The sequence below is a fragment of the Brassica rapa genome, chromosome A09 (genome assembly GCF_000309985.2).
Source record: "Brassica rapa cultivar Chiifu-401-42 chromosome A09, CAAS_Brap_v3.01, whole genome shotgun sequence".
Taxonomy (NCBI): domain Eukaryota; kingdom Viridiplantae; phylum Streptophyta; class Magnoliopsida; order Brassicales; family Brassicaceae; genus Brassica; species Brassica rapa.
Window position 1 is genome coordinate 7,985,763 of NC_024803.2, and position 21,010 is coordinate 8,006,772.

A 21,010-nucleotide genomic window follows, 5' to 3' on the forward strand; every position below is an offset into this window, starting at 1 on the left:
ATTTGTGGGGTTTATTACCGAAGTCATCGTTGTTTTTTCCGTCTCTCTGGAGACTGGAGAGAGATGGCGACGGCGTCGTTCAGGTGGATTTTGCAGCTACACAAAGATGTACCAAAAGCAGCTCGATTCTATGCGCAAGGTCTCGATTTCTCCGTCAATGTCGTCACTTTGCGTTGGGCTGAGCTTCAGTCTGGTCCTCTCAAGCTAGCTCTTATGCAATCTCCCAGGTACTAATTCATATATCTACCAATGCAGATGATCTGTTCGATCAATTGTCTCAATGAAACTTTTTTTTCCTAGGTTTGCTCTTCGAGAGTAGTTCTTTTTTTCTTGGTTACCTTCAGTTTACTGTTCCTGTCTGATGAAAAAGGGTTTTGTTTTGTTCATTCATTGAAAAATAAAGAAGATCAATGTTTTGGTGCAGTGACCATGTGGTGAGTGAGAAGGGATACTCTTCGCTACTATCGTTCACTGTGACTGACATTAATACATCAATCTCCAAACTTATGGAGTTAGGAGGAGAGCTCGATGGCGCTATCAAATACGAAGTCCACGGCAAGGTAAAAAACAAGCAGCAACCATCTTTTTTATCTTTCCTGCAAATGCTCAAATCTTATATACATTGTTAACGTTTCTTTTTTCTGATAAATCAGGTTGCATCTGTCAGATGTCTGGACGGTCATGTGCTCGGCCTCTATGAACCTTCTTAGGTTTTATCAATTTATTAGTTTACTCTGTTCGGATGATTTCTTGGTGCATTTGATTGAAACATTGATTAGACTGCCGATCAGTGAACTAGCAGTAGCCAGACATACTAGAATAAACAAAGATCAATGTAGTGCATTTCTTATTTTCGAAATCTTAACAAAATGCTCTCGAAACAATTTGGGTTTAACAAAACCACCATAAGCAAGACAACGGTTCCACGAATACAAATAACCTCAATTGCTCTTCCTAGCAAGCTTAGTCCACTCCGTGTGGTACGCACCAGAACGATCAGTCCTCTCGTAAGTATGAGCTCCAAATAGATCTCTCTGCGCCTGCACCAGATTCGCCGGCAATCTCGCACGCCTATAAGTGTCGAAATACGCAAGACTCGCGCACATTCCAGGGGTGCTTATCCCAGCAGAGACAGCCAAACCCACGACTCTCCTCCAAGCAGCTTGTCTCTGAACCATCTCTTTAGCAAACTCAGGATCAACCACAAGGCTCGCCAAATCCGGGTTCCTCTGGTAAGCTTTCTTGATCCTATCCAAGAACACCGCCCTTATGATACACCCTCCTTTCCAAATCCTAGCCAACTCACCGAAGTTCAAGTTCCAGCTCTTCTCTAAGCTCTTAGCTCTAAGCAGATTCATCCCTTGCGCGTAACTACATATCTTCGAAGCGTAGAGAGCTTGTCTAACATCATCAACCAACCTCTTCTTATCGATCCCGCTCGACGCAGAACCAATCTCTTCCTTCAACCCAGCTTCTCTCAACACTTTAGCAGCATTCTCCCTCTCATCTTTCAACCCGCTCAAGTACCGACAGTCCAACGAAGCAGCAATCGTCGGCGCCGCCACAGAGAGCTCCGCCGCCTGCTGAACAGTCCATTTCCCGGTCCCTTTCATACCAGTCTTATCCAAAATCTTATCCACCAACTCTCCATCACCAAACTCATCCTTAACCCTAAAGATATCGGAAGTAATCTCAACCAAGAAACTCTCGAGCTCACCTCGGTTCCACTCCGTGAAGATCTCCGCAAGCTCCTCGTTGCTCAACCCACCAACGTTCTTCAACACGTCGTAAGCCTCAGAGATAAGCTGCATATCTCCATACTCAATCCCATTATGAACCATCTTCACGAAGTTTCCAGATCCGCCTTCTCCGATGTAAGTAACGCAAGGCCCGTCCTCAACCTGAGCCGCCACTTTCCCCAAGATGTCTTTGATGTTATCATACGCCTGAAACGACCCTCCTGGCATCAGCGAGGGACCGTTACGAGCCCCTTCCTCGCCGCCGGAGACTCCCATCCCCAAGTAGAGCAATCCTTTCTGCTCAGCTTCGGAGATCCGTCGCTCTGTGTTCTGGTACCACTCGTTTCCTCCGTCGATGATGCAGTCTCCGGGCTCCATGTACTCGGAGAAGGCAGCGATGGTCTGGTCGACGGGGGCTCCGGCTTTGACGAGGATGATGAGGGAACGAGGGCGTTGGAGCGAGAGGACGAAGTCGCGCGGGGAGTATTGGCCGGAGACCGGGAGGTTTCCTTCGACGGCGGCGCGATCTAGGGTCTCGTCGACTTTGGAGGTGGTCCGGTTGTAGACGGAGATTGGGAAGCCTTTCTCGGCGATGTTCAAGGCGAGGTTCTGGCCCATTACGGCGAGACCGGCGAGGCCGATGCGGGAGAGAGCGGCGGACTCCATTGGAGAAGAGAGTGTAGAGAGAGAGATGGAGAAAGTGAAATGAGAGTGATGAGAGAGAGAGATTGTTGGAGGAGAGATATTTTTATACAGTGAAAGAGACGGGGCTCGTCGATGGAACCAAGGGACAGACACGAAACGTGATTCGGACAATAACTGTTAATTTTATTTATTTGGTAGACGATGATCTCAATGCTTTAAAACGTTGTCGTTTATTGGTTTTATGTCAAACGATGTCGTTTGAACGCCATTGAATTTTGATGTTCTCATTTCTCAGGCTTAACGATAATAGTTTCTTCAAACCATATCTCTTTAAGGTCTTGTTTGTCGTTCTACGCAAGTGGACTTGTGCCAAAATGAAAACAATAAATCAATACAATAACATTCATTTTTATTAATTTTTAATATCCAACTAGTGGCTGGTGGGGTGGGTTGGGTTAATTAGTCTCTAATCATGTTCTATGTTTAATACATTTTCTTATAAACTATATTTTAAAACTTCTATCAATATGGTGGTGTCCATGTTGAATTTGGCATCTATACCCTTATAGTCTCTTTTTAAGTTTTTCAATAATTGTACATCAACTTGGTATTAACCTTTTGACGATGTCGAATGGTCGGAGAAGGATCCATCTACCTGCTCTCTAAAGGTAGAATGTAACTCTTTAACTGTTTAACATGATTACCAAATATCTATAAAAAAAAGAAACAAAATTATTGATATAACTCCGAAAATTTAATAAATAACACATACGCAGAAGCAAAATGGAGTACAAAATAAATAGGTACTGTCTTTTTTTTTTCGTGAACAACATAAGACACTATCTTAAATTACCATAAACTGTTGACTATATTAGCCTATAGCCTGCCTGCGTATATTTTTCACTTTCTGATTTATCTTTTTTATCCGCACAAATTATTCAGCCAAAGAAATGTTCTCTGTTTACAACTAGTTTCTTACAATGCACGTCTTCTTCTTCTTCTCTTTGTTTCTCATTTTCTCCGAGACTCTTGAACACGATAAGAAAGCTTCGCTTGTTTCTTGTCATAGTATCTCTTCACCGCTGGAACCAGAGCTCTCCGGTTTGTCATCGCTGGACCGGAGTTTCATGCCAGCCAAGACCGAGATCGAATTGTATCCGTTAGATTTCCCGGTGTTGGATGATACCACCTTTCTGAAGATTCTAAGCCTTAGAAAGAACCAACTCACCGGAGACTTCCCTTGTGATTTCATCAATCTCAAGAACTCGACTCATCTCCACCGGTTCTCTCGGAGTTAAAGAGTCTCAAGGTTCTTGATCTGCCAATCCTGAGGCAGATAAGGCTCATCGTTACAATACCCAAATCTCTTCAAAGATTCCAAAGTTCAACCTTTTCTGGCAACAAAATAACCCAAAAAGGAGAAACAACACAAGACTACTTTCTTTGTTCCTTGCTAATTCTATCTGCAGCTTGCATTTTGGGTGTACAAAATGATGATCACCTGTTTTGGGAAGGCTAGACTCTCCGGGAAGTTGCGGAAGAGAGACTCTTCATCGTCTTCTCCTCCAAGAAACTGGACATCTAGAGACGATGATAACACTGAAGAAGAAGGAGGAAAGATCATCTTCTTCGGGGGAAAGAACCATTTGTTTGATTTAGACGATCTGCTAAGCTCATCAGCTCAAGTTTTGGGGAAAGGCGCCTTTGGAACAACCTATAAGGTAACAATGGAAGACATGAGCACTGTGGTAGTGAAGCGACTAAAGGAAGTAGTTGCGGGAAGAAGAGAGTTTGAGCAACAAATGGAGATGATTGGAATGATCAGGCATGAGAATGTAGCAAAGCTAAAGGCTTACTACTATTCTAAAGACGATAAACTCGCTGTTTATAGCTATTACACTCAAGGAAGCCTCTTCCAGATGCTGCACGGTTAGTTACTATTCATTTAAACTAAATCAACAGCAAAAAAAACGAGTAAACAAATAAAGGTTATGCAGGAAACATAGGAACGTATGATCGAGTACCTTTGAGTTGGGACGCTAGACTGAGAATAGCAACTGGTGCAGCGAGAGGATTGGCTAAGATCCACGAAGGGAACAACGGGAGACTCATCCATGGGAACATCAAGTCCTCAAACATCTTCTTAGACTCGCAACGCTACGGCTGCATCGGAGACATCGGCTTGACAACCATCATGAGATCTCTTCCTCGAAGGACTTGTCTTACTTCAGGTTACCACGCACCTGAAATAACAGACACTAGAAGAAGCACTCATTCTTCGGATGTATACAGCTTTGGAGTGGTTCTACTTGAGCTTCTGACAGGTAAATCACCAGCAAGTCCAGGGGTTACAGATGCAGAACATGGTGGTGAGAACATGGACTTGGCTAGCTGGATAAGGAATGTGGTGGCGAAAGATTGGACAGGGGAAGTGTTTGATATGGAGATGCTGAGTGAATCAAGTGTGGAGGATGAAATGGTGGAGATGTTGCAGATAGGATTGGCTTGCGTTGGTGTGAAGCAACAAGAACGACCTCATATAGCTCAAGTTGTGAAATTGATTCAAGACATTCGATCAACTGAGTGAATGAAGGAACACAAAGTTTTGGTACCCTTAATCCACAAACACAAAAAAAATAATTTTTTTTCTTCTTCAATGATCATTTTTTTAAATTCGATTTGAACATGAATGTTGTTTTATTGATATATTGTTTCAGAGCGCAGTAGATTTGCAAAGAACAAAACTAACTTTGAACCCATTCCATATATATATTATAAAAAGAAACAGAACAAAAGCAACTAAAACATTAGGAAGATTTTTTCTAAGCCAAGTGGTTAGACGGGGCTGAGAAGCTGGAAAATGTGAGTATTTGGATCTGACTTCATGCCGAGGATGATGATGAGAGGGATGAAGCCATAGTGAGTCGCGACCTTTGCTTTCTTCAGCGACCAGTTGGTCCACTCCTTGAAGACCTCGTACTTTGATGACGATGATTCCTTTGATCCTTTTCCTCCTTTCCCTTTAATCTTCAACGAAGCCTTAGCCGCCATTGAGTCTGATCTGTTTGTCAGTGTTTTGGAAGCGGTGACTTTTTTTCTCAAGGGTTTAAGCCCTTTTAAAGCCTCCTTTTTGCAAATACTCTAACTCAGCCAGAAGGTTTCCAATACTGCTTTCGATTTTTTTTTTTTTTGGATATTTTATACTTTGGGTTGCTCAAAAAAGAAAAAAAGAAGAAGATATTTTCCCTTTAAACTTTGTCATTAGCTGGAAAATAGCTGGCAATTTGCACAAAAGAAAAGAAAAAAAGAAGCATAAATCCCCCCCCACCAAAAAGTTGGGTCTCGAAGTCTTTCTCTCTCTCTAGTGAACCGAGTTTGGAGGATCTGTGAAGAAAAGCAAGAAATGGCTTCGAAGCGGATCTTGAAAGAGCTCAAGGATCTCCACAAGGATCCTCCTTCCTCCTGCAGTGCTGGTTTGACTCTTCTCTTAAATCTTAATCAACATAAAAACCATTGTAGATCTTGAATCATGTCGTTGCAACATAAGATATCTTATGGTCATAGAGAAATTGATCTTAAGAGATTATAGTAATTGATTCTAGTCTAAGGAGATAGCATCTGAAAACTCGAGGCTTTATGTTTTGTTGTGTGTATTTTCAGTTAATGTTATTGTTTAAAAGAGACTAAACTTTCTATTTTGTCTTCTATGAACAATTAATTGTGAAAACCTTCAAAAGGCCCAGTTGCGGAAGACATGTTTCATTGGCAAGCTACAATAATGGGTCCATCCGATAGTCCTTATTCAGGCGGAGTCTTTCTCGTAACCATTCACTTCCCTCCCGATTATCCTTTCAAACCACCAAAGGTAACTTATAATCTAAATCATTAGATGAGTTCTGTTGGCTTTGGATTCAGGAGCCTTTTTCTTCATGCAGGTTGCATTTAGGACAAAGGTGTTTCACCCTAATGTCAACAGCAACGGAAGCATTTGCCTCGACATTTTGAAAGAACAATGGAGTCCTGCACTCACCATATCCAAGGTGAATTAAAAAAAAAAACAACACTCTTTTACAATAGTCTGGACTCTGATTTTAATCCAATGTGTTTGTGACTTTCTAGGTTCTGCTTTCGATATGTTCATTGTTAACGGATCCAAACCCAGATGATCCTTTGGTTCCAGAGATTGCTCACATGTATAAAACCGACAGAGCCAAGTATGAGTCTACTGCTAGGAGCTGGACTCAGAAATATGCTATGGGGTAAAGTTTGTGCTTTTGATCCATCAAGAATCGGTTTTAAGGGAGGGAGGGAGAGAGAGAGAGGACTTTACAAAGGATCTTCCATAAAATTAAGTTTGATTCCTGTGTTATTGTTTGATCTCTTTGTTTCAAAGCTCTTTGATATCACTTGTTAAACCAGAAAAAAAAACATTTACTTCTCCTATTTATTTCCTGTTTCTTTTGTTTTTCCTTTCAATTTTTTTAAAATATGTAGAAATAATATTTCTATAATTTTCTACACCAAACAAACCAGTTGACTTGCTGTTTACCTCAAGGCTATATTTGCACAATACTAATCACGTTCATGTTGTTTAGCAAGATAAAACGCGTTTATTATGCAATACCATACGATATGTGAATCATTGTTTATTCAATAAATACCTCAACAAGTTTTCAAACATTTTTTCTTAAACAACAATAGGTATCCAAACAACTCTAAACGAAGAACTAAACATGAAGATGGTAGCATTGTTACTTATCACATTTGTCATAGCCTTGGCATCATTCCCTCCTCCGACAAGTTCCAAGAGCAATGCGAAATCATGTCTTACAAGTGCGGTTAAGGTTTGCTTTGATGGCATAGCTCGTGGAGCGCCGGTGAAGCCTGCATGTTGTGCGAGTCTGAAAGAGCATCATACATGTCTGTGTGATATAATTAAATCTCGTATGGTCGATACCAGTGTTCTTAGCTCTAGTCTCAAGTCTTGTGGTATGCCTAACCCCAAATGTTGAACACAGTAAAAGATTATCGAGACACCATACCAAAGAATCTGTGCTTCTTTCTTATTTTTTTCAGTTTTTATACAGTTTCTTATTGATTAGAATAAATTACTATAATTTGTAAACCATTTTGGTAACCAATTCGAAATTTAAATAGTATTTCTATAAATTTCTTAACCTATTATGGAAAAGTAATTGAACTTTGCATGCATGTAGTCTATATATATACATAGCTAATTGCGTACGTGTTGATAAATAAGGCGAATCGAGTCTATTACGCAATACCATACAACATGAATCCTTGATTATCCAATAAATACCTAAACAGATCTTCACATTTTTTACCCAGAAAACAAAAAGGTGGTAAAAAGAGATACAAACAAACAATTATATATACATGAAGATCGTAGCATTGTTGCTTATCGCATTCGTCGTACTCTTGGCATCATTCCCTCCTCCGACAAAAGCTATCGCTGTCAAGGGAAGTCGTTCCAAGAGGAATGGAGAATCATGTGCGACAAATGCGCTTCAGGTTTGTTTCGACGGTATTGCTAAGAGAATGATGATGTCGACTGCATGCTGTGAACAGCTAAAAGAGCACCATTCATGTCTATGTGATGTTATTAAAACTCGTATCCTCGATAGCAATGTCCTTAGCATTTATCTCAAGTCTTGTGGTATTACTGACCCCAAATGTTAAACAATTGTGATGGGAACACGGAACCATTTGTTCGAGACACTATATCGAAGATACGTTGAGTAGAGTCTTTGACTTTGACTCATTTTCAATTTGTATTCACAGTTTCACACTTTCAATTAGTGCTTACTACTAGTTAGGAACATTTTGTCTACCTTTCTCATTTTCTCTTGCTTCTAAGAATCAATGATTCCACATTTGTATTTTATCTATGTAATAACTAATTAATAAAGGTTGAAAACAATGCTAAACAATTATGGAAGAACCAGAGCCAGGTCCAGACCAAGACCTATGAAAAGGAGAATCAGGAACAAGAAGTGGAGGATCCGAATTATTCCATAGCAAGCCTAAAGTCTCAAATCTAAATATCCTCATACTCTTTTGTTAATTTATACCCCTAACTCTCCATAGTTGTATCTTCTCATATAATGAATAAAGTATACACTTTTTATACTTAACTTGTACTCTGTATACTTTTCTCGAAATTACTTCTTAATTATACACGTAATCAAAATTTTGTACCCTATTTTTTAGTGGATTTAATCTGAGATCTATCAGTCACCTATGTATTGAGACCAATGAATTATCTTTCTATTCCTCAAAACATGGTTTCTTCAGCGGTTGAGATTCGTGGTATTCTAAAACTAAAAGTATTCTTCTACAATTATTATTATGTGAATTATCATCATCAACTCTTTAAAATGAAACATCACATCAAAAGAAAAAAATCACACACTGATGTTTGATATGAAATGAAACATCACCATGAAAAGACAGATACAAAGAGTAGCCGGCAGAAGGCGGAACATGTTTAAAACCGAGTTCCGTTCTTAAGACGGAACCACCAGGTGGAAAGAAAAGCCTAAGCGAGAATGATTTCCGTTCGACAATGCTAACACCCATGTACCACGGTCATCTAACTTTTCTAAACCGAGTTCCATTGGTTTGTCAGCACTGCCGAAAGGAATCTTGTAAAGTCCGTCGGAAGATTTCATGATGGTGAAGGTGCTGTCATTGCTCGACTTAGATCCCGTCAGGACTACAGCTTTGGTTGACGATGAGCTATCCATTTTTTCTTTTGTTCTCCACTCGTCATGTTGAACACTTTTTTACATTTATTTATTCCTTACAAGCTGGATATGTATTACGAATTGATCTCAGTCAACACAAATTGATGCGAATGGGTATGCCTGATAATTGTGAAACACGCTTCAGGCGAGCTTATAAAGGCCACTCTGTCTTTTTTCTCATGAAAAATGGAACGTGCTTCTGAAGCTCTCATTATCATTCCTTTCCCCTCCTTGCCAGCTGGAGATTACGAGTGGATCTTAGTCAACGCCACTGATATGAAGAATTGGAGCGTTGAATATTCGCAATTATGAGATTTATTCAAATAAGTTTTGCTTAATTGTTTGCGTATACGATTTTACGTAAGTTCAGTACGTATAGGATATGATAATTCATTCATCCCACTTTGACAAGAGCCTTGTATTTACTTTTTGGGGTTCCCTTTATAACTGAAAGATAGATTTTGCATAAACAAGTGTCAATCTCTGCGGACTCCATCTCAGCAGTAATATATAAGGAAATCATCTCAGGAGTAATTTGCATAATCAAGTGTCAGTCTCTGCCGAATCCATCTCAGGAGTAATTTTGCATAACCTATACCATTTTTAACACTTATATAGTTCAATAAGTATTCTTACACTTCTGAACCAAATAGGCCAGCAACTTGTCATTTTTTCACACTTTGATTCTTGTAAACTCTGTAACACCATCACGGGTAATTGTTATGGTACATAAGCATATATACATCACAAATTTGCTTAATTCTGGTTCAAAATGTTACATCATTTTTTTTTCCGACACACCTGCATCTAAAATACAGGATGTTTATGAAGAATAAAATATATGATGCCTTTGACCCCAAAAAAAAAACTATATGACGGTAACTATAGACAGTAAGCAATCATGAAAACAGAATAATATATGGTACATCGAAAAAATTACCCCAAGAGTCTCAGCGACGCCGATGGTAGAGTTTAGACCTCTTTCTAGCTATTGATTTGAACGTGGAAGAAGAAGAAGCTGAGAGAGAGGAATTACCATGTTCCTCCTTGTCCTCAGTAAAGGCCTTCTTCACAGTCTCCTGTATTTCCATGTACCTCTGCTTCTTTTGTAGTCTTTTCTCAGGAGTGTCGCCTTCTCCGCAAGCCAGCTGAGTCAAATCGTCACAGTCCATAATCTGATCAAGTACTGCCGAACATCGTGGGAAGAAGCGTTTCCCCAGTTCCACTGATGATTGTTAAACAAAGAGAACAAGGTCACTGATGACATGGTTTCTTTCCGTTTATCTATTACAAGTAAAAAAATAAAATAACTATGTTTAAAAGATCCATACCAGTTTTAGAAAGCGCTTTTAATCTGCTTTGATGCTCTTCTAGGATTTTAAAAGGTGATGTTCTCTTTGCACCAATGAGATAGTCAGGGTCGAGGCTAGACACAGTGAACTCGGATGTTCCCTTCACTTGGGCGATATTCATTGCAACTTGTGCTTCCGTAGGGAAGAGACGTTGAGCCAGTGCAACTAAACAGTAAGTGGATACAAAGTATAGTTTTATCATTAATTTCATGGAGAATTTTCAAATTTACAACATTGTTGGTACCATTGTTTATGTTTACATTTATTAAAATATTTTGAAAAATATCTTTTTCATTTTAAAAAATGTTCTTTATGAAAATTGTTTTTGAATTCTTTTTATAAAAAAATAAACAGTTATTTATATATTTATTCGAACCATAAACCCCACTTCCCAAACTCTATCCAACTCTTGACTCTAAAACCTAAGTGTAGATGAATTAATTTTACTCGCTTTCTTAATAGAGTTATAAAGAATTCGATTCAAACATAAATGAGTAAGAGAATACCACCTCTGTTTTCAAGATCGAGCAGCCTCATCTTGAGTTCATGGTCCGCCATTGCAAGAGAGGGAGAAACATCTCTAGGAAATGGATCTCCTTTGTCCGCTTGCTCTAGTATCTCTACGCATATCCTACCTTTCAGAGAAGGCTTGCATTGCTCCGCAAGATTATTATACTCAGCCGCCATAGTGACTTGCTTCGCAATCAAGAGAGCCGTTCTACCTTCGAAAGACGTTTCCGATGCACGTGACCCTTTTGTCAACAGAGATAGGATCAGATCAGGCTCCTTGCGCATGGCGGCAACATGAAGCACCGTGTATCCCCTCGGATTCCTAAGGTTGACATCGGCAATCTCTAGGTCAAGGAGATCATTCGCGGTCTTGACATCGCAATACTTAACAGCGAAATGAAGAGCGTAGGCATCATCAAGATTAGTGTGGCCTTCAGTCAAAAGCATTTTAACAAGCTCGACGTCATCAGAGTCAAGTGCCTTGTATATATTCAAGACATGTTTCTCTAGCTCAGGCACCTCAAAGCCGAGATCGTTACGGAGTTTAACTATCTCTTTGACGATGTGTTGCGGCAATGACTTGTCAAGAGTAACTAAGTCGACATCAGACTTGACGATAATCTTTAAGCATCTATCTGTTAGCTTCTTGCAAGCTTCACCACAGATACTAGAAAGCTTGAGTACGAGCAACGTGTCCTCTATTACAACAACTTTGTCTACAACGTCCAGTAAATGCCTCTGGTAGAGCGTAGCTAGTTCATGAATCTCGAAGACGGAAGCTAAATACAGAACCTCCACCATGAAGTCCACCGCCGGCCGGCAGGACACGTGGCCGCAACTCTCGTCTGCGCATTCGGAGACTCCTTTCGGCGGCGGCTTCACTCTGCCGCTGTAAATGTACGCTAAAACGGCAACCACCGAGTCAACGCCGACGACGTGATCCTTGGCGATCTCCTTCAGCTCGAGCTTCACGACGGCGGTGGTCAGCGCGTTTCTGAAGAAGGGGCTCCTCGCTGCGAGAAGAACGCGGTGGAAGGATACTTCCCGTCCGCCGGAGAGGACAAGCTTGGCGTCGCTGTAGAAAGACTCCGGCGAGTCAAAGACGGACTCGAGGCTGTTGGAGAGAAGTCGTAGCGCCGATGCATCGGGTGCGGTGGGGGCATAAAGAATAGATGAGTCGGTGGGTGCGGTGAAGAAGAAGCTAGTGCTGCTGAATTCATAAGAATTGCCGAATCCAGCAAAGGAATCCATCGACGGAAGATAACTTAGAGTTAGGGAGACAAAGAGACCAGAGTCAAGTCAATCAGAAAGAGTGGTGGTGAGAGAGAGAGAGAGAGAGATGAACGGTTAAATTTCTTACAAAGGACCGTCAAAGAAATTAATGGACTAATATTACGTATGGGTTAAACATATTTAGTTTATGATTTAATGACTAATATCATAACAGTTTCTCTAATTCTTATTTGAAATATTGATCCAGATACAAATTATTATAAAATTTATATATAAGTATACTAACATATTTTTAATTAATTGGTTTCTTTAGTTTATTCGGTTGGATCGGCTAATATACTGAACCATATCTATATTCTGCTGGTTTTTTAAAATAACATCCATTCGATTTATTCGGTACTACCAAATAACATCCATTCGATTTATTCGGTACTACCAAATCTAAAGGTTTTACCGGACTGAACACCTCTAAAATATTGTTATTTGTTGACATTTTATGAGTTGTAATTGTTTATAATTTTTTTCAGTGCTATTTGATTTTTTTCAGTCCAAATATAATAAATGTTTAATTTCAAATCCAAATTTCATGATTTGATTATTTCTGTAGAAAAAGTATTGATCCAAAATTTACATCCCATAAATAAAACTATGAAACAAAAGAATATAATTTAATATATATATTATCAATGTGAATATTGAAGTTTTATGTTTATAGTATTAATTAAAAATTGTATCTAATTTAATATTTTTAATAAAATGAACACGAGAATTAAAAATTATTAGGTATATATATATATATATAGATATTAATCCATACAAGGTGCGGGACATCAACTAGTGGACTAATATTACGTATGGATTAAACGTAAGTAATGCAATTCCTTATTATTATTATTATTATTATTATTATTATTATTATTATTATTATTATTATTATTATTATTATTATTATTATTATTATTATTATTATTATTATCGTGTTGTTTGGATCCTTTTATTTAACTCATCATTTTTGGTCTTACTTTAAACTTAGACTAACAATATGTTACCATATATTTCTCTAACAATAATTTATTCAATTCTTTTATTTATTCAAATACCACTCTTAAATCTTAATTATTACTATTACTATATTTACCATTTTTGACTTTTAATCGTAAAAACAATGAAACTAATGTTTTATATTATCACTTTTATCATATAATATATAATTTAAAGCAAGAGAAGTTACACGACATATATGTGTACATTCTAACTTCTTCTTTCCTTTATAATAACGTAATCATATCATATATAAATTTTCCCAATAAAATCTCATATTATATTCTAAACTTTCAACCGTCTATAGTTTGATAGATATTTTCATATTTAAAAATAAGTTTTCTAAAAATATTTCATCAACCATGTTTTTGTACAATAACGTTAAAAATCTATATCAAAAGTTGTTGGACCCGATATGGACGTAATGGGTCCACATCTATTAGGGTATTTAGGATCCTAAAAAGATTCGAAATATCTAAAAAAATCTGAAAAATATCTGAAACTCAAAAAGTAATTGAAACTCCAAACAAATATCCAAAAATTCAAAATCTTATTCAAAATCTGACACTGAATTGAAAATACCCAAAATTTTATCCAGATACCTAAATTTTTTTAAATTTAAAAATTTATCTGAAATCAAAAACTATAATCGTAAACCAAAAACCTAAAAAAAAATATTCATAATTCCGGAAACATATTCAAAATATCCAAATATACCAAATAAACACAACATATTTATGATTGGGTCTAGGGTATGATCCGGACTCAAACAAAGACATGCGGATCCAAAATAAATCCTAATAGGTTATGTTCTCTGGACCTGAACTAAACATATATTTCCGGGTCGGTTCGGTGTGTTTTTTTGATCCAGATATAATTCTCATGCCTAAAAAAACTTACGTAAAAGCGTACATATAAAATATCAAATAAACTAATTCATAGATTATATAACTGTTAAAAATTATATTTTTCGATATAATAAGACTTTATATTATAATATAATCCAAAAAACCCGTGCTTGGAAAGCGCGGGTCAAAATCTAGTTTAGTTTATGATTTAATGACTAATATCATAACAGTTTCTCTAATTCTTATTTGAAATATTGATCCAGATACAAATTATTATAAAATTTATATATAAGTATACTAACATATTTTTAATTAATTGGTTTCTTCAGTTTATTCGGTTGGATCGGCTAATATACTGAACCATATCTATATTCTGCTGGTTTTTTAAAATAACATCCATTCGATTTATTCGGTACTACCAAATAACATCCATTCGATTTATTCGGTACTACCAAATCTTCGGTTTTACCGGACTGAACACATCTAAAATATTGTTATTTTGTTGACGTTTTATGAGTTGTAATTGTTTATAATTTTTTTCAGTGCTATTTGATTTTTTTCAGTCCAAATATAATAAATGTTTAATTTCAAATCCAAATTTCATGATTTGATTATTTCTGTAGAAAAAGTTTTGATCCAAAATTTACATCCCATAAATAAAATTATGAAACAAAAGAATATAATTTAATATATAGATTATCAATGTGAATATTGAAGTTTTATGTTTATAGTATTAATTAAAAATTGTATCTAATTTAATATTTTTTAATAAAATGAACACGGGAATTAAAAATTATTAGGTATATATATATAGATATTAATCTATACAAGGTGCGGGACATCAACTAGTGGACTAATATTATGTATGGATTAAACGTAAGTAATGCAATTCCTTATTATTATTATTATTATTATTATTATTATTATTTCGCTTAATGAAATTCCTTAGTATCCATTATCTTTTACTTGAACTTTATTAACTACTAGAGTGAATCCATATTTATACTTATAATTTAATTATTTTTTAATATTTTCAAAAACTATATTTTATTCATAGAATATTTTCTATCTAAATGTAATTATATACGCTTTTTTACTTATATTTTTATAAGACTTTACCATTAAAAATAATTATTATATGGATATGTTTTTTTATTATAAATTATGCTTATATTATTTATAAAATATAAGTTTGACTTATAAAATATTATATAGATTACTCACTACATATAAAATGCTATATATGATACTAGTATAAATGTTTTTATTATATATTTGCTATCATTTTATTTGAATAACATATATGAGCGGTTAATCTTTATCTATATTGTTTTGTATTAGAAAAATTTACAAAGAATGTGTGATCGGTTGATTGCGTAACTAAATCAGATTACTATGATTTAATTTATGTTCATTGCAAGATTATATTATATAGAGTATACAAAGAAATATAATGTCTCTAGGTGTGTATGTAGTATGCTTTTTAAGAACATTATTGATAATTTGACTGATGAGAAAAACTTGACGACGATAATTACGATAATTGGTATCAAAATATTCAGTATGTCCTTGAGCAGGAAGAGATAAAAGAGACTTCTTTTCTATTCATGTAAGAGGTTTAGCATGCTAATACAACTCAACATGAGAGAGATCAAGAGGCATATATTGCCTAAACATATATATATAGCATCGCTCTCGTCACATTGTTGAGTTGTATGCATGATGATCTTATGTGTGAGTTTGGAGAGTATGAAACTGCAAAAGGCATGTAAAAAGCTTTTTAAAATTTTTTTGGTGCCATGTCGGTGATTAAATTTTGGATACTTAATCAAAAGTTAAATGACTATAAGAAGCGTCCAAATCATTTGACGAGGCAGCATCTTAGAATTATCTCAAACATGATTAGAGAGATAAAAATGTTGATCAGATTATCCAAATATCTCTCTGCTTGTTACATGAAAGTTGGGATCATATGAAGGTTTAGATGATGTCTAATATCAATATTAAAATATTTGAAGATATATCATGTCATTTTGAGTTAGAGACCAACTTTGCAAATTTAAACTTGGGCTTGAAATACAAGAATGGTAACAAGAGAGATAATGCTCATGATCAAACTTATCTTAAGAGGCAAAAGAAATGTTCCACATGTAAAGCGTTGAAGGCAAGAAGGATGAGACCAATATGAAATACTACAACTGTAGCTTATTGGGTCACTTTGTTTGTGAATGCACTGAGGAAGGAAAATATTCTTAGTCTCTACTTGCAAATATGCTTTATGTTTCTAGTTGTGTAGTGCTCGGAGAATGTCCTCTTTTGTGGATTGTAGTCTAAAGAGCAATATACAATAAAATTGAAGCATTTGTTGAGTACCAAATGGTACCTAAAAATACAAGATGGTTGTATGTGGGAAATAACTACAAGGCTGTGGTACTGAGTATCAGCACTTGCCAACTATATATGGGTGGCAAGAATTTTCTCACATAATATGATATCTTGTATGTTTTTTGGCTTTACTTAAGTTAGGATTTTGTTGAGCTTATGTGATATATGTTTAAATACTTTTAAGGGGTATGTGTTCTTTAGTTCTAGTCGTGCTGGTGATGGTTTCCTTGTACATAATTGTACCACAATCATTATTGGTAATCATGTTGATCATTGTTTTCCATGTCACATTAATTTCTTGAGTTGGTGACACTGGTGTTAATCAATTGAATAAATTTACTAGAGAAGGCCTTCTTGTTTCACTCACCCAAGCTGATGTTAACACATGCAAACCATGCTTACTTAGAAAAACAATAAAGAAACCATTTGAAAAATCAATGAGAGCAGAATTTTTATTGCAATGATTTTACAGAGACATTTGTGGTCCGATATTACTTTTATTCTCAAGTGAATTAGACAGGTTTCAACTTTGACATCTCTCTCTTTCTTGCTAGCTTCTCTCGTATGATCATGGGCGAAGCCATCTTATGTGGTGGGATGGCACGTGCACCCATAAATAATTTAAAAGTCAAAATTTTATATCTAAAAATATTTTGGTGGAGTAGATGGTAAATGTCAGTTTGTGCACCCTTAATAAGTGAAGTTCAAATTTCATTGATGCACTTCTAATTTTTATTACCAATAGTACATACAGTAAATAAATAGATTCGCCCCTCCGTATGATCAGGAAATCTTTACTGCTCGTATCCTAGTGATTTTCATGGCGATTCTCAAATTCTTCCACACAATATCATACCGTGTTGTGATCAAGAATCCTAATAAGGAAACGCTAGGAAGCCCATATCGCCTATTCTCTGCTGAAGAAATTAATTGACCTTGAGGAGAAAATTGGAGCTCTCTAATAATAGCCATCTGAGATGCTTTTGCGGTGTAGACTCCCTTGAACCGGAGCTTAGGGCCAATACGAAGGTAAATTGAAAACCATGTTTAAACAACAAAATCACCAAAACTAAAACCTTGCAAGTTTCATGTTCTCTAAAATCAGTTTCTTATTAGGACCAAGCGGCTTATGAAACTCTGATGAGACAAGAAGAGTTAAATTTACCATCAAGAGGTAGCTTAGTACCAGGCTAGTCTTTATTTCTAACCTTTTAATGCCCCAGAATCCTAAATTGTCTTCTAGAATTCCAAACTCAGTTATATGTAGTAACCCTTATCTCTTATATGTAGTAACCCTTATCTCTTCATCAGTATTGATTTTACTAATTGCATCTCTCTCTCCCTTCTTAGGTTTCCCCTTGTTAAGAAGACTCTGACAGAACAACTCCCATCTCATTAGTTAAAAGCAAAATTAGCTAAAACAGAGTATTCTTTCTCTTTTGATAATGATGAAGAAATAATATTTTAAGTTTATTACTAGATTTTTATCCGTGCTTAAAAGCGTGGATTATTTTTGTTGACCGTTTGATAAAATTTGAATCAATTTATTATTTTTTATTAGAAATAAGTAATTTAAAAGTTGTTCTATTATAATGTTCGAGTTTCAAACAGTATTTTCATAGTGTTTTCATATCTAATGTAGACTTTTGGTCGAACCGATTGATCCAGTGACCTGCATATAGTATAACACAAAATATGGTAAAAATACGGTAAAAATCTAAAAATTCCCTATTAACCTGCGTCCGATACCGGTTGATCCGATAAAAACCAAAAAATTCTGATAACACATTTTTTAAACATTTGATTAAATTACTCAGATAATTTTAATGTTACATAAAAGTGAATAAGCTTGTGATTCCTTAGACTTTGATGAATTTTTTTTATATGTCATTCAAAAAATGAAAAGATAGTAATAGAAAGGGAAAACAAAATCAATTGAAATGACAATATTAGTTTTTTTATTACTCACCTATTATAAGTTTATATTTTATTTATTTTAGATTTGAAAATTAATTTTATGATGGTTTTAAGATATTTTTTAACGCTCAAAATTTGAAGTTAGTTATTTTGTGAAATATTAAGCTGGTTAGCACATAGTGATCAAATTCGGTATAACTCATTGGTAACACATCTTTTGTTCGTACTAATTTTGGAATGGTAATATATTTGATACTATTTATTAATTTATTCTAGTCTAATTTTTGAATTGCAGTACTGGTAGTATATTAAACTTCATAAGTTATGCACTCCAAAAATAATAGTGTTTTTTATTGAAAGAGTAGTTAATATTTACATAGACCAAAATATTGACTTTTTTGGAATTTTGAACATATCAACATACTAATATATGAGTATGGGTTTGTTTAATATTTTTTAAGAGTGTATGATCTTGTTCTCGTAGATGGAATATTTGTAGCAATCGTAATATTTTACGTAACCGTTTAGCAAATGAAAAATGGTGAAATATAAGTTCCGACGATACGTTCAAATTTTTTTAAAAAAATAAGTAAAAAGGTTAATAAGCTGTAAATACACAAGAGTGATAATAAATTTAGTGTGCGTGACAAAAATGTGAAATTAATCAAATGGGCTATTGAATTTTACTAACGATTACTGAATTTACATGGTAACTAGGTGTTTTGCCCGCACATGCGGACATAATTCTTTTTTTATAGATATTTTATTGATAAATGTACTATTAAACTTAAAGATCAAAATTTTGAAGTCAAACATTAAATTTATGATATGCTTATGAATCTTTTAACTTTTATCTTTTATTAATTTTAAAATATTATTTTCGATAACAATGTCAATATCTTATTATTTTAAAATAGATTATTATCTTTAAATTTTTTTTAATTATATATATATATATAACTGCTAATACAAAGTGATGTTATTAAACAAAATTATTAAAATTACCAAAACCTACAAAATCTCAAACTAAATCAAAAGCAAAAAATAATGTTCTAACCTAACCCAACTTTACATATTATATTAATCAAAGTAAATAAAACATTGAATTGTATAATTATATTGTGAAATACCTCCATAGTAACTGAATACACACTCAAACAAGTTAACAAATAAAACATTAATATAAAATGTATAAGATAAGAACCTTTGTTATCTATTCTTATATTTAATTCTAAATGCTATAATAGAGGGAAAAATAAGCTATAGTCACTCTCTATTTTTCATTTTAAAATAGAGACAAGTTGTTTTTTTCTAATATAGATATTAAAATAGTAGTTTTAGTATAAAAAATATTTTTTTATTTTCAAAAATGTTTTCTATTTATTGTTTTGAGATGATTTTATAATATTACTTTGTAATCAGATAAATAATTAATTATATTATAATTTTTGTTTAATTAAAATTATTTATTTAAACTAATAACTCAGTCCTAAAATCATAGATAATGTGACAAATAAGAAAATTCACTTATCAAATAATAGTACAGATTGTGTCTATTGGTTATAATTGGTTAAAGGTATACGAAATCTCAGCATGATAAAAACAAATCTCAACATAACAAAGAATCAATTATCTAGACTACTGTATGGTTAGAGAAAATAAAGATAGCACCATAATATAATAAATAGTTAATGAATAGGTGTAACAATTTTTTATAAGTAGATTTTTTTTTTAGGATTCCTTCCATTTTAGTAGTATAGTACTGAATTTATATGGTAATTGTGTCGATTGGTTATAATTGGTTAAAGGTATACGAAATCTCATCATGATAAAAACAAATCTCAACATAACAAAAGAATCAATTATTTAGACTACTGTATGGTTAGAGAAAATAAAGGTAGCACCATGATATAATAAATCTAATTATATAAAGAATTGTTTGAGTCTCTCCCGCATTGTCCACGTGGAAAGTCTTTTGTTATAGACTTGACGCGTGTCCATAAGACAAACCGCATCATTTCATTAAACTTCAGCATTCTCGGTTTTGTTCTTTAGTGTGTTCATGGGCTTTGAGATTAGAAGTGTTTCCGGCCCAACGATAATAAGCTCCGTCTATCCCTAATACGACTGCAGCGAGAAAACAAAATTCATCGCTCCTCTTCGTGCGACGGCTAGGGTGACTTTTTCGATTCTTCTCCCGACCTGCAACGGTTTGATTAATGGCTTCGTGTTAAATCCTATTGACTCTCCTCCACGATTCGTCATCAATGCTTTGCTTAGATCTGAAAGGCGGTGTGTAAACAGTATAAATAGATGTGAGTATTTCTCTTCTTGAACTCATCTTCACTTCTTATATCTTAAATCATCATACTAATTCACTGTGTTATGGCTAACCTATTCGTGGGTTTCTCTTGAATCGTTTCATCTCCGCGGCGGCAATTTCGGCAAATAACGATGCTAACTCCCGATAACACCGAGGTTTCCGGTTGTTGCTTGAGCTTCCACCTACACAAGCAGTGGAGCTTCTCCATTTAACTGATTTGTGGTCGTCATATTTTCAAGCACGGGGTAAC

The 21,010-nt window shown here is 35.0% G+C and overlaps 6 protein-coding genes across 6 annotated transcripts; 3 read left to right on the forward strand and 3 right to left on the reverse strand.

Moving 5' to 3' along the window:
* Positions 1-8: 8 nt before the first annotated feature.
* Positions 9-865, forward strand: LOC103838223. Its single transcript, XM_009114646.3, has 3 exons — positions 9-227; positions 425-560; positions 654-865. Exons 1-3 carry the CDS (start codon positions 64-66, stop codon positions 708-710), a joined length of 357 nt encoding a protein of 118 aa, XP_009112894.1. The 5' UTR covers positions 9-63; the 3' UTR covers positions 711-865.
* LOC103838225 (6-phosphogluconate dehydrogenase, decarboxylating 1, chloroplastic) lies at positions 824-2,519 on the reverse strand. The gene has a single exon (XM_009114647.3). The coding sequence runs from the start codon at positions 2,403-2,405 to the stop codon at positions 942-944; it is 1,464 nt and encodes a 487-aa protein (XP_009112895.1). The 5' UTR covers positions 2,406-2,519; the 3' UTR covers positions 824-941.
* A 265-nt stretch (positions 2,520-2,784) lies between these two features.
* Positions 2,785-5,107, forward strand: LOC103838222 (putative inactive receptor-like protein kinase At1g64210). The gene is made up of 2 exons (XM_018654055.2): positions 2,785-4,313; positions 4,382-5,107. The coding sequence occupies exons 1-2, from the start codon at positions 3,875-3,877 to the stop codon at positions 4,969-4,971; spliced, it is 1,029 nt and encodes a 342-aa protein (XP_018509571.2). The 5' UTR covers positions 2,785-3,874; the 3' UTR covers positions 4,972-5,107.
* On the reverse strand, positions 5,063-5,519 carry LOC103838221 (mitochondrial import receptor subunit TOM7-2). Its single transcript, XM_009114644.3, has one exon. The coding sequence runs from the start codon at positions 5,433-5,435 to the stop codon at positions 5,220-5,222; it is 216 nt and encodes a 71-aa protein (XP_009112892.1). The 5' UTR covers positions 5,436-5,519; the 3' UTR covers positions 5,063-5,219.
* Positions 5,520-5,646: 127 nt separating this feature from the next.
* Positions 5,647-6,827, forward strand: LOC103838220 (ubiquitin-conjugating enzyme E2 28). The gene is made up of 4 exons (XM_009114643.3): positions 5,647-5,857; positions 6,122-6,249; positions 6,320-6,424; positions 6,504-6,827. Exons 1-4 carry the CDS (start codon positions 5,788-5,790, stop codon positions 6,645-6,647), a joined length of 447 nt encoding a protein of 148 aa, XP_009112891.1. The 5' UTR covers positions 5,647-5,787; the 3' UTR covers positions 6,648-6,827.
* A 41-nt stretch (positions 6,828-6,868) lies between these two features.
* On the reverse strand, positions 6,869-13,482 carry LOC103838218 (regulatory protein NPR1). The gene is made up of 3 exons (XM_009114641.2): positions 11,013-13,482; positions 10,483-10,668; positions 6,869-10,376 (listed from the first exon to the last, which is right to left on the reverse strand). The coding sequence occupies exons 1-3, from the start codon at positions 12,262-12,264 to the stop codon at positions 10,102-10,104; spliced, it is 1,713 nt and encodes a 570-aa protein (XP_009112889.1). The 5' UTR covers positions 12,265-13,482; the 3' UTR covers positions 6,869-10,101.
* Positions 13,483-21,010: the final 7,528 nt, after the last annotated feature.

Excerpts from the sequence above, each read along its gene's own strand:
- LOC103838223 (XM_009114646.3), top strand. The coding sequence starts at position 64 with ATGGCGACGGCGTCGTTCAGGTGGATTTTGCAGCTACACAAAGATGTA. Across the intron at positions 228-424 it reads GCTCTTATGCAATCTCCCAG|TGACCATGTGGTGAGTGAGA; the intron begins GTACTAATTCAT and ends GTTTTGGTGCAG. Across the intron at positions 561-653 it reads AATACGAAGTCCACGGCAAG|GTTGCATCTGTCAGATGTCT; the intron begins GTAAAAAACAAG and ends CTGATAAATCAG.
- LOC103838225 (XM_009114647.3), bottom strand. The coding sequence starts at position 2,405 with ATGGAGTCCGCCGCTCTCTCCCGCATCGGCCTCGCCGGTCTCGCCGTA.
- LOC103838222 (XM_018654055.2), top strand. The coding sequence starts at position 3,875 with ATGATGATCACCTGTTTTGGGAAGGCTAGACTCTCCGGGAAGTTGCGG. Across the intron at positions 4,314-4,381 it reads CCTCTTCCAGATGCTGCACG|GAAACATAGGAACGTATGAT; the intron begins GTTAGTTACTAT and ends AAGGTTATGCAG.
- LOC103838221 (XM_009114644.3), bottom strand. The coding sequence starts at position 5,435 with ATGGCGGCTAAGGCTTCGTTGAAGATTAAAGGGAAAGGAGGAAAAGGA.
- LOC103838220 (XM_009114643.3), top strand. The coding sequence starts at position 5,788 with ATGGCTTCGAAGCGGATCTTGAAAGAGCTCAAGGATCTCCACAAGGAT. Across the intron at positions 6,250-6,319 it reads ATCCTTTCAAACCACCAAAG|GTTGCATTTAGGACAAAGGT; the intron begins GTAACTTATAAT and ends TTCTTCATGCAG. Across the intron at positions 6,425-6,503 it reads CTGCACTCACCATATCCAAG|GTTCTGCTTTCGATATGTTC; the intron begins GTGAATTAAAAA and ends GTGACTTTCTAG.
- LOC103838218 (XM_009114641.2), bottom strand. The coding sequence starts at position 12,264 with ATGGATTCCTTTGCTGGATTCGGCAATTCTTATGAATTCAGCAGCACT. Across the intron at positions 10,669-11,012 it reads GCTCGATCTTGAAAACAGAG|TTGCACTGGCTCAACGTCTC; the intron begins GTGGTATTCTCT and ends CTTACTGTTTAG. Across the intron at positions 10,377-10,482 it reads AAAAGCGCTTTCTAAAACTG|TGGAACTGGGGAAACGCTTC; the intron begins GTATGGATCTTT and ends AACAATCATCAG.